Here is a 12983-nt window from a genome sequence, read left to right as displayed (position 1 = left end):
ACAGGCTGCTAGGGAAAGATTTATTAGTTTTTTCCTAGTGGGACACTTCTAGTACAACTTAATTATATTTGGGATTATAAACTACTGTGCTACAGTAATGCACTGCAAGCCTGGTATTGTCAAAGGCAACCACTGCACAGAATTTTGCTAGAGGGACCGAAACACTCAGTAAAGAACTACACTGGTGCACACTTCAAGGTGTATGGTTCTTCAAGGGTTCTCTAGTAAAGAAAATGGTTTTATATAGAACTTTGAACACTCAAAGAACCTTTTGCATGATTGAAGGGTTCTTTGCATTGTGAAATGTTTCTTCAGATTGATGGAGAATGTGCTGTAGATGGTTCTATAAAGAACCTTTTTGCAAAGGGTTCTATATAGCACCCAAATAGAGTCTGCTACAAGTCTGCTAACAACTTCAAGCTTGTAACAATAGAAGAACCCATTTCAGTGCTATATAGAGCCATTTCCAAGAAGGTCATATACAGAACCATCATCTACAGCACATTCTCCATTAATCTGAAGAAACATTTCACAATGCAAAGAACCCTTCAATCATGCAAAAGGTTCTTTGAGTGTTCAAAGTTCTGTATAGAACCGTCTTCTTTACTAAAGAACCCTTGAAGAACCTTCTTTTTTAAGCGTGTAGTCAGCACCAAGAAATGATAAAAATTGGAACTTGGTACGAGGTGCCATGATCAAATAAAAGATTGTTCTACAGCAATTTTAGGAACACTATGGTTATCTGAGAAGCGCTCTTACAGTTCAGTTTTGAAATATATCAAGAATCACCGTTCCTGTTTGTGTTCACTACATGCATTACTGTTTTATTGTGAATTCCCTATTTTGTCCCCTTGACTTTGATTCATTGCTTTTATATGTCTGTTTGGAGACGCTGCTGGCAAGAGCCTGACTCATAAATCAGCTCTATAGAACAATAGACCTGCTTATCTTTCTGTGCTGGAGGTTCACTAACCACTGTTTTGTTGTCTACAGTGTTTGCTCCAGCATTCCTGCTACCACAGCATGCAGAACGAGATTTGAACTTCAGACTGATTTCAGCAGTTTAATGAATCATTTGTTTGTAAGATCTCTGCTCATAGTGTGACCTTGTGTGTGTGTTCTCAGGGTGGTGAACACTGTTATTACCGTGGTCAGGTGAGAGGGGTTGAGGCCTCTCGTGTCGCTCTGTCAACCTGTAATGGCTTGCAGTAAGTATAAGAACACAACGTTTCTGAGCATCCTCTTTAGAAAAGACTTCAGTAAAAGCCTCATCGCTTTCATTGATGTTTCCTGCTTTTTTCCTTCTCTCTCTGGCTGCCAGTGGCATGTTTGATGATGGAGTTCATGTGTATCTGATTGAGCCTTTGAAACAGACTCACTCTATTGTAAGTGCTTTGCAAACTCAAACTTTCAGACAACAGTAGGTGAGCACAGGGCACAACCTAACACGAGGTAAAATATAACAGATTTTTTTTTTATTTATTCAAATGGATTATAGTAGTATGTGCTTTTGTTCATGTTCTGGTGTTCCTAAAGCAATGTGATCTGGACACTTTCATAGCAATCTGACAGCCATCTCACCCAAGATTCACCCAGAAGACTGTTTTTTGTACGATGAACAGTGTTTTGATTACTCAGCTGTGTGTACTGGTCACACAGTTCACACCTATATTATTTTAATCACCCTCTTGGTGGCTGTAATATGCACCATACATGCACAAAATGATTCTACTGTCTTAGTCCTGTACAGCTTCATAGGTTTCCAATAATTAGTAGAAAGCTAAAAAAATCATTTTTAGATGTGTCCACAATGATGAACAGAGCCGTAGATGATTAAACCAGCTAAACCAGCACCAGACCTGCTTAAACCAGCACAGACCAGTATGGAATGCATGCTGGTCTGTGCTTTTCAGCAGGGTAGACAAAAAATGAACGTATAGTAAAGTCAGAGACCACTCTTCGTTTAATTAGTTTCCAGTCAAAACAGCTGTTCACTTTTCAGTGTCAGAAAAAAGCAAAAACACATATACATGACAGAAGAAAACATAACAGCCTTATAATTAATATAATATTCTACTTTTTGGTCTTTTCCTTTATTACAGCTTCTATTCTTTTCGGGGAAGTTGTTTTCAATGCCTTCAAAGTTCAGTCTTAGATGTTGGTTGCATTTTCTGCTCCCAGGCTGCATCCAGAAACCTTGAAAGTTACAGCTTTTTCTACTAATCCTCCTTCTCTCCTCCATGACCCAGAAACCAGTTTCGTAATGGCGTCTTAGCAGCTGTCCGAATACCGGAGGAGACAAGAGAAGCCACTTAAAATACTGAAGACGCTTCTGAATTTTATTAGGTGTCAGAGTGATCTCTCTGCACGCACGCCCAGAGAGAACGGACAAACATAAATTCTGTGTTTTGTTTCTTTATATATTCTCTGTGTTGTGTATTTTGTACTTTGTAAAAAAAAAAAAACATGGGGAAGAAAATGGCACAAAACTGATTTAGCTAGCACTGTGTAGCAGCTGTGATTGGATACCCGAATATTAGTGGAGTGCTTTCAAGCAAACGTTGCGATAGGCTCAGTTTATCAATAGTCTACATCAGCTTTACTGACATTGAAAGGAATCAGCTGTCCCAGTTCCCCAGTTTCTGCTCCTTTTCTCTCCTCGATTTCTCCACGTTCTTCCGGGGTAGGAGAGGAGTAGTAGGAAGGGAGGGGAAGGACTGGAGCAGCAGCACAAGTTTCTGGACATAGCCCCTATCTCACCTCTGCTCCTTCATGCCTCCTAGCCATGTGCTTTTGTTTTGGTTCCTGTCTCCACCCAACTCACACCTTTCATTAGTGCTCCCACTTGTTTGTTCTTTGTTACTCCTCCTGTCCCTGGTGTTTCTGTCCTGGATTTAGAATATACCCCTGTGTTTCCTTATTTGGTTGTTGTGCATTGCATTTGTTCATCCTGCTTGTGAGTTCTTGTGTACTGTATTTTATCAGCCACCATGTTCATGGATAAGATCTGAAGCAAGAGTGGAGCTTAATTTTCTCCTCTTTCTCAAAGATGAAAGCTTGAAGTACTGTTTATCTGATGATGACAGTTTTGTTGGTCTACCAGGTCTTGCACAGTTGTTAGTAGTTAAATTTTTTCGATATCTTTTCCAAATTTTTTTAACTCCAGTTTTGGAAAGTCTATCCATCATATAAGTTATTATTGTGTGTATGTATATATATATATATATATATATATATATATATATATATATTGCAGGAGAAGGAAAATACATACTTCACTTTTAATGTAAGTCAATGGACAAAACAAAGTTTATGTTCTTATTTACAGCAGAAATATATAGGTTGCTTGTATAAAAAATAATCTTGCTCCGATATTTAAAAATTATTTAACAAACCCAAAATGTGTTAGTTTGTGCCCTGCTCTCCCCTAATGGAGCACTACTGCATCTATTAGTACCACTGTTCCCACTACTACTTTTTTGTGTAATACTTTTTGCAGTTTTGTCTACAAACATGGATGTCTAATAGAAAGTACCTGCATTATCTATTTCCTTTGTGATGTGGATTTAGGATGGAGCTGCTAGACCGCATATGTTGCGCAGGACACCTAGTTTGCTGCAATCTCGTGACCCAGAGGATGGAGGTATACTTTCTTTTAATTAAAGCTTAGCCTACTTTTCACCTGTGTGTCCAGGTTAGTGGTACGTCTTAATCTTTAGACATCAGCCCGTGTAGACTATGTGAAGGATTCAGTTTCTTAGTCTTTCTAAATGCGTGTGAGATGCTTCTTGTAGTTATGTAGTGATTATGTTTACACACAGATACATCCTTGAAGCTGCAAACTGACTTTGTGATCTGGACTTAATCTGCTAACACAGAATATGGCTACAGGCTTTGTGAAAGAGTCAGTGGAGGAAATGAGTTTCCAACAGAAACATGGAAAATATGTCATTCTTCAAATGCTTTCCAGTAAATGTGTCCAATAATTACCTCTGAGAATGTTTCTGCGAAATCTGAACCAACAGTGGAGAAATGGCACAAAAAAGCATTCCTTTTTATAAGTCAGTCTGAATGATACAAAGGTGACTTTTTGGGCTGCTTAACTGTTGTTGTTATTTCTATATTTCCAAAGCCAAATTTCAGAATAGTTATTAATTGTTGAGAATTTGCTCTTGGTTTCTCTTACAATTAGCTAGCTTTGTGAAAGAGCACATATCCTACATTTTTGAAGCATTTTATTTTTTCCCCTGAGGTCTATTTGTGACATTTGTATAATTTTGTGTACCCAAAACAGTCATGGTTCATGTTTACATGATGATTTTCCAACCTTTCTTTATCCCTCAGAATTCAACATGCTGTTTTTGTTACTGTGTCTTTAAGACTGATATATGTAAATGATGTCTTTTCTGCTGCTTGTATTGTGCCTCATTCAAAAACCAGTCAATGCTGAAACAGTGCTTATAACTTCAGTGTAAATGGGTGGAGCTAACTTGTAGGCTGTATATGTTGGTTTTTGTGACATCACAGAAAAATTACTTCAAAACAGGCTGTTTCTACAGCTTAGTTCCCATGCATGGACCATATGAACTGGGGAGTAAATGTACTGAGTATGTTTTGCAACTGTAGCAGTGCTTATATACTACATCCATTTCTTTTATTTAAAAAATGAGCAAAATTCAATTTCCCATATAGGCCCTTTATTATGGCGCAGCACTAGTCGTGTTTTAAATATGACGGACACTCATTTGTTATAGGAAACTTCGGCTTATAGTGTGTATATTTATCAGGTTAAAACTCCAACATTATCCGAATACTAGTTTGCTGAGCTAGTCTTGGCTAGACTTATTTTAAACAAATTACCCTGCTCTTCTGCATAACTGATGTGAAGCCTTATTTGAATTGGTTGCGTTTGGCAACAGAATGCCCTGTATTTAACTCATGCTCAGCCACACAATAAATACCTTCTCCAGCAGGAATCAGGTTAAATATCTATTCATTCATATTATCTTTGCCAGCCTCAGTATCTCGTCTTCATGGAGAAGTTAGAGAATAAAGATTCTCGGTTAGAGAATAAACAAACAAAACCCTCTTACACTGATTTTATATAGGCATTTTTGTCTTATGTGTAATTTAGCACTACAAACATCCTGACTGGGGATTTAACTTAGCATTGAGCTGCTTTCATGTTATTTTTTGGGGGACACTTATCTCAGTTTTAAAAGGAAGACTGAAACAAAAATAGGAACATCTTGTCCTTGGTGACAGAACAAAATAAAACCTTGTTATAAGATTTGTGTTTGTTTGTGTGTGTGCGCAGGAGACGAGGAGGAGCTGTTGCTTTCTGAGATGGATGATATGTCTTGGCTCCAGCGCAGGAAAAAGCGAGCTGTAAGCATGTGAGGGGGACTCCTCCTCCTCAGCTGCACACAGGGCTGAGCTCGTCCACGGCGTAACCTTAGTTACTAACACACAGATGGGCAGTCCAGCTCTCAGCCAGCAGCCAACATCAGTCACATGACATTACACTCCTCTCAGCTAAGGCTGTGCAATATATTGTTTGGTATCTGTTATCACAATATTGACCTATACTGCTATCTTGATGACTGATGAACTCAAAACCATTCATGTTATTATATAGACCAAAAGAGGTCAAAATAATGTAGGCCAGTCTTTAATATATCTCATTCACAGTACAGTGGGGTCCAAAAATGAGACCCCAAGTGAGAATGTCCCATTTGCATTCTTTTTTAATGTAAAATACAAATGATTACAATTTAAATCAAAATTGCAAATGATATCTGCATTGAGTGAAACGTAGAATCATTTCAGAATTGCTTAGTGTTTGGTATGTGCTTCTTTTTCTTTAATGACTGTACACTTGAGCTGGCATGGACTCTGAAATGCTTCAATGGAAGGGATAAGACTAAAAAAGTGTGATCTTTATGTGCTGAAGTCTTAATATGGTCAATGTCACAAATTTGCTTAAAGGGGAATTTCACAGACTGGGGAATTCCAGTGGTACATAATTTCGACATAATTCAGTGGTTAACATTTCTATGAAGTCATTCAGAGTGGTTTCATGTGAAGTCTGGTTCCACCATCACTGTGAAAAGTTCTGACTTTGTAAGTTTTTGTAGAACTAAGCATTTCACATCAAACCACTCTGAATGGCTTTGCTTACATCTCAACAATTTAATTATGCAGAAATTAACCTAGAAATAGTGTAAATTTTTAATTTCATTTCTGATTTGTTTTACTCGTCATAACTTCTCTTTGTTTTAATTCTTTTAATTTAAAGCTTTCAGTTTATTTTCAGGTTTAAATGATAAAAATCCCAGATTTTCAGGGTGGTCCAAGACTTTCACACCCCACTGTAGTAATATAATCTCTAGAGATGGCACAATACCACTCTTTCTTTTAAGATACTAATACTTATGTTGAAATTTTCAGTATTGACCGATACTGTTATTGATACAAATTCTTCTTACTACTAAGCTTTAAAATGAGCTAATTTTAATTAAAGCACTTCACTTAAGGTGAGCATCTAAAAGTAAGCTGTCATGCTCAAACTACTCAATCACTGCACTAACTCACAGGAAGAAATACAGAGCTAATAACATCTACATCACACAATGTGAGTGTGTGCTATTTCAGGCTAGATTTGTTATAGGATAAGATCAGATTTTATACTTTTTTCCCTTTGATATCCAATCCAGCATTAGCAATTCCTCTAATATCGTCCCCATACCGACATCCATTGAAACTGATATTCTGTCCATATTGTGCAGCCGTCTTCTCTACAGAATGCTCTAATACGTGCTGTTGACACACCTTTATGTCTAAACCTGTTATCAGCATTGCTTGAAACAGATCTTTAAGTTCTAAATCACAGACTGTTTGTTTTGGTATGTGCTGTTAACACACAACAGCTACAACATGATGAGCACTGGCAGAGATTTAATCTTGGCACTAACAGTCATTTCACAACAGCTGTGCTGTTTTAAACTTTCGTAATGTTGAAAATGTGGCCAGGCTGTGGTTGCTTACATAACGTCTGTTTCTCTTTTAGATGCCAAGGAATGTGTTTGAAGAGATGAAGTACATAGAGCTCATGATTGTCAGTGACCACAACATGGTGAGTGTATGTTTATTTGTGTGTCTGACCAGTGTTTATGTTTGAGGGATAGCTATGTTATGTATTGATGTTTACGGAAGAGTTAAGTAAATAGTGTTGATGTAAATAGTCACAGATTCCAGCAGGCACAATAAGAGAAACATGAGAAAGTTTAAGGAAACCTCAGTTGGGGATTCCTACAAAAGGAGAAAAGGCTTCTGTTTCAGTGGAGACAGTCATTAATATGCAATTTCTTGGCTTGCAGATATATGATCACAGTTACTGGAGTGCACAGTGAAAGCAGTGGCCACAGGAGGGCGCTCGTATTACTTTTTCAGAAACACCTCTCAGTCAATAGATAGATGTAGGTCCAACATTGAGATTTGTAGCAAAAAGGGGCAGCATTCTCATTTAAGACAAGGTGGATAGAGTAACCTAAACCCGTACTCAAGAAAAAAGTAAAGTTACTGCAATTATATGACTCAAGTAAACGTAAAACCTTACGAAGGACTGCAGTGGAACTTAGTACATCAGCATCTTCTCTTTTTTTACACTATTGGTCTAAAATAAAATCATAAACCTTAGTAGTTAGAGGTGTGACCACTCACAAAGAAGTGCAAATGCTATCACCAGGGTGAATGAAATTAAAGACCAAAAAAGAGAGTAGTAACTAAATGTTAGTGAATTAAAAAGTAAGGCTTTACATAAATAAAAAGCAAAAAGGAATATCAAAGGAAAAATAACAACAAAGTGCTTAAAAGTGAAAATCAATAATTGTAAATAAAAATAAATGAACAGTATCTTAAAATTTCAAAAACATAATTAAAAGGAAGTACAATGTACATAAAGGCAAAATAAAACCATAAAAGGAAATTAAAGGCAAAGGGCTTAAGTGTTAAATTTAGCTTATTTATTACAGTTAAGTGCAGTAAAACTAGAGTGTGTATTTTAAAGCTCAGTCATAAGCACATTAAAAGAGAAATGTTCTTTACCTGGATTTAAAAATCACTACATTTGGGCCACATCTAAGATCTTCTGGCAGTTTGTTCCAGTTCTGTACAGCATAAAAGCTAAATACTGTTTAATATGGACTCTGTGCTCTACTAGCTGACCTGAATCCATGGATCTAAGAGACCTACTTGGTTTAAGTTCATGAGACTGATTAAATGTACTAGTTACTAATCACCATGTATGGACAAAATACAACACAGCTGTAGGTTTTTGAGTAAAAGTAGAAATACTCTTGGTGAAATATTACTTGAGTGAGAGTACAGGTATTCTGTCTGTATTTCTACTTCTTCTAGCAAAAGAACAAAAGTACCTGCTTGTGAGGGAATGTGAGTATCAAAAGTAAAGGTAATACAAGTTATAGAGCTGTTTAGTTATATCATGTTGATGAACAGGGTCTATTAATGATGCCAGTGTGGCTGCAGAAACAAACAGCTAATAAAGTTTTTCCATGTCTACAGCAACACAGATATCCATAATAGAACTTGTTCATCGGCCAGATGTAACATAGTAGCTATAAAAACAAAGTCATTTTACTTTGCTTTATAGTAAGTAAACTCAAGTAAAAAAAATAGACAGAATACGCTCGTATTAAAGTAATATTTTATCAAAAGTTTTTCAAATACAGAAGTATTGGACTCAAATGAACCACTATATTTAAGTATTTAAGTGCATTTAAGTGACTGATTCTCCTTTTTTTCACAGTTTAAGAGGCAGAAAACCAAGCAGCAGACTCGGAACTTTGCAAAGTCTGTGGTCAACCTGGTGGATGCCGTGAGTTACTTTTACCTTTTTTTAAATGACAAATGCGTACGCTGTTAAATCATATTAAATTGATAAATTAAATAAAGTTAAATTCAGCAATAGTCAGGAAGGCTTGATCATTTCTGTGCAAAATGTAGATTGTGTGCATTCCTCATCCTGGCATAGGTGTGACATCCTTAAATCGTTTGATGAAGCCTCTTTACAGAAATTTAGTGTTTGAATCTGAGTGATACGTAATGTGATGTTTCACTTTTCAATTTGAGTTCTGTTCTAAAACAGTATAGTGAATGCTTTTTGTATGTTTTACGATATAGGCTTGACCTCTTTTGTGTTGCAGATCTTTTATGAAGCTTGAGCAGATATAACACATTGCAAATGTACAGTGCAAAGGTTTGCACAACCCCAGTCAAATTATGTTGCTGATTTTCTACGTGAAAACAGATTCTCTGCAGGGGATGAACTTAGGCATGGCATTTTCTGCCAATTTAAGTGCACAATTACTATTCATTTGCTGAGTTTAATGCATTGGGAAACAATGAAACAGAGAACATAAAATGTGCCATGATGTTTGCACAGGCCACAATTGTGCATTAAAATATGCAGAAGTGTGTTCTCTGTAGAGGATGTGTAAACTTATTTTCATTTAGAAAATCAGCAAAAAGTTATTTGACTAGGGGTGCCCAAATTTTACATACGAGAGTACTTGCTGCAGCTTTAACTCATTTCTACACTGTCTATCTATTGAGCCTGCCTGAAATGAAACTTTTGTGACCAACTATAACAGACTGAAATTCTGGTAACTGATAATATTGGCCGATATACTTATATTTAACATTTACATTTTATATTCTACTTTTGTACTACAGTAGTTTTAGTTAAACAGTGCTTTACTGGCTGATAGAGTTGTCAGTTCTCAATTGCTATGTTTCTTAAACCCTTAAATTAATATTGTAGCACAGAATTCTGAGCAGTTTTGGTTTCTGTTAATTACCTTTTTTCATTGTTCACTAATTTTCTTTATAGAAAGAAGTTTTTGTTATATGTTATCCTCATCCTAAAAGTTTTGATGCATTTAACAATTTAACCAGTTGTTATTTTACCATGATACAGTGTTTTGAGTTCAGTAGTCTCTGACTGACTGACATATGAACAAGAAACTGATTCTCCAAAGTAAACTATTTTCTTCATGTCAAAGCCACTAATTGTCACTGCCTTATCAGTGGGAATTTCAATGATGGAGATAAATTTGCAGCCCCTCAATATCGGTTGATATTATCAAGCAACTGATATACCAGTTGGGCCCTACTTTCTGTCTTATCTATCTATGCATATATCAGTCTGTCTATCTGTCTGTCTATCTGTCTGTCTATCTATCTATCTATCTATCTATCTATCTATCTAGCGCATCTAACAGCTCTTGTTTTCTCTGCCCCCCTGTACTCTGTTCAGTGTGTCGTGTTTACAGTGTTTGGACCAAGTCAGGCCTTCTCTAATTCACACCTGGTGTTCACCCTGTCACTGTATCATCCTCTGTCACACTCTCACTTCATTTAACTTTTCTGAACTCCCTTCCCTTTCTGTCTCTATCTGTATTACTGTCATGCTCCCTCTCTACTCTCACTTTCCATTTTCTATTCTTCCTCACCCTGTTTTCCCTTTCTCCCTGTATTCCTCTCTCTCTCTCTGATGGAAGATCTTTAAAGAACACTTAAACACACGTGTAGTCCTGGTTGCTATGGAGATCTGGACAGATAAGGACCATATTCCAATCAGTGTGATGCCACTGGATATGCTGCGAGACTTTTCTAAATATCGTCAGCAGCACATCAAGCAGCACACAGACGCTGTTCACCTGTTCTCGTGAGTCAGCCAATTCTCTCATTCTCTCTTCATTCTTCTACATGACTACATTGAACAGCCTCATTAGCATAATTTGCGACTTGTTTATTCACACCCTGCACTGGACTAAGGGGAATCTCCTTGTGTATATCTGCAGCAATGTGACTTTTCACTACCGCCAGAGCAGCGCCGCATTCTTTGGAGGGATGTGTTCAGTTAGTCGTGGTGTCGGAGTGAATGAGGTTAGAAAATCAAACAGGCCTCTATTTATGAGGGGCTTCACATTTGTAGGCATTGATTCAGAGTTATCTATGTAGTACTATTACACTGGAAGTCAAAAATAATTGCTCAAATGTTGTTTTTTGTAATAATATCTGATTAATACCAAAATATGAGTGCAAACATAGGAACAACTGAGAGTGAATGTCAGTAGTTTGTAGCTCAGCCAATGTTTTTTTCTGAAATCAAGGGTACTGATAGGGAGTTCGCCCCCCCTTTTTTGCAGTAACAGTCTCAACTCTACTTGGAAGGGTTTACACTAGATGTTGCATTTAGACACAAAAGCAGTAGTAAAGTCAGGTATTAATGTTGGATGATTAATTCTGTGTTTGCCCTATAGTATCTCATTCTACTGGCACTGCTTGTCTGTGAAGATTATACAAGCTGTATGTGTAACTGAATACCTATGTCAGCAATGGGTTCACCTTAAAGTAGCTCAATTCACCAATTAGTAAGGTTGTCTGAGTTACTTTGGACTTTTGGTCTTTCATAAAGACTTGAATAAACTAAGGAAGTTCTTCCCATGTATTCATCACTGCTATCCACAGACCATCCACAGTGGTTGGATTTTTCTTTTCCACATATTCCCCAGTGTAGTCCCACAAGAGCTCAGTGTGGTTTAAATCTTGTAATTGCGCTGGCCATGTAATTACCTGAACTTCATCATCCTCAAACCCCTAGTTTAATTCATGGTTCAGCGTTTTGCCTTATTGGAATATCCTTTTTTGGTTTCTCTTCCTTTAAGTAAACAAAAGGGATAGATCCCTTTAATTCCTTAAAACTCATCATGTTTGACTTTTGTGCACCTGAACAATTCATGCTGAACACCAATGTGTAACATGCATCTGAGCAATTCTTTTTGAGCCAGTATATTACAGTTATATAGTTATTCATGTACAACTGTACATTGCAGCACAGCATGTTCTTTATTGTTCTCTACTGGTTGAGTGGCAAAATGTTTGTGAATGGCTGCAGGTACTATACAGGTATGGTAATATAAACTGTGAATGATGTTTGTGCAGTACGGGTCTACATGGACAATGGCTGTATCGCTATCCCAGAGTCTGGCCCAGAACCTCGGCATTCGGTGGGATCCAGCAGCCAGAAAGAGCAGTATGCACACACACATGCACTGTAGATACATAGAGACTTTTAACTTAAAGGAATACTACAGTGTTGTTCAACCTAATCCCATCCACTACATGTACAGTAGTATGCAAACACTTTTGCACAAACTGCTGTTTGTTTGTTGTATTTAAAATATTGGACTACAAGCTTAATGTGTCTTGTGCAAAAAGTTGTGCATATACCCAAGCTCATTTTAGCTGCCTTCAGATTTCTTTCTCATATGCATATCTAATGGCTAAAGGAGACAATTCTGAGGAGATTAGATGTAAAATAAAGGATTTGCATAAGGAACAGAGGTGTCAAAAGGACTCATTTTATATGTATGTGTAAAAAACACAGGGACCAGCAGCACAGGGGCAGGGTTAGTGAGAGAGCTTCTCTTAATTTTCCTGCTTCTTTTATAGTTTACATCCCAGGAAGAACATCAACCACAGCACACGGCACCCCCAGACTTATTATATACACAGGAGAGTACAGGGCAATCTACAATACAAAAGCAAAAAGAAGGGGACAAGGGAGACCCGTAACACTCAGACAAATATTTATGTTTGTTGTCTGTAGAGGGTGTTTTAACTTATTTTCACTAAGAAAATAAGTAAAATATATAATTTGACCAGGGGTTTTCAAACTTCTGCATACAACATTATGGCATGCAGTTATTACCACAGACTTATAAAACACTTATAATAGAAGCCAGTGGGTAGGTGCTTCAGTATACTTCTGTTATGAATGTGTTTTGACTCAGTAGTTTTGCTGTTCTATGACTAAGTACAGGGAAACGTCTTAAAATGATGGTCAGTGGTAATCAACTGTACAATATAGGGTACTGTGCAAAAATCTTAGGCCCCCA

The 12983-nt window shown here is 37.1% G+C and overlaps 1 protein-coding gene across 4 annotated transcripts in view; it reads left to right on the top strand.

Moving 5' to 3' along the window:
- Positions 1–12983, top strand: part of LOC118805921 (disintegrin and metalloproteinase domain-containing protein 23) — a 37646-nt gene that overhangs the window by 10355 nt on the left and 14308 nt on the right. For all 4 annotated transcript variants that reach the window (XM_036567116.1, XM_036567098.1, XM_036567107.1 and 1 more), the window contains exons 5-13: positions 1126–1208; positions 1322–1385; positions 3571–3643; positions 5318–5388; positions 7070–7135; positions 8828–8896; positions 10581–10747; positions 10884–10968; positions 12028–12118. In XM_036567116.1, the coding sequence (XP_036423009.1) occupies positions 1126–1208; positions 1322–1385; positions 3571–3643; positions 5318–5388; positions 7070–7135; positions 8828–8896; positions 10581–10747; positions 10884–10968; positions 12028–12118 (769 nt within the window). The remainder of the gene's footprint in view (positions 1–1125; positions 1209–1321; positions 1386–3570; positions 3644–5317; positions 5389–7069; positions 7136–8827; positions 8897–10580; positions 10748–10883; positions 10969–12027; positions 12119–12983) is intronic.

This window comes from Colossoma macropomum, unplaced genomic scaffold (assembly GCF_904425465.1).
Source record: "Colossoma macropomum unplaced genomic scaffold, Colossoma_macropomum, whole genome shotgun sequence".
NCBI lineage: Eukaryota > Metazoa > Chordata > Actinopteri > Characiformes > Serrasalmidae > Colossoma > Colossoma macropomum.
This window is presented reverse-complemented; position numbering and strand designations above follow the sequence as displayed.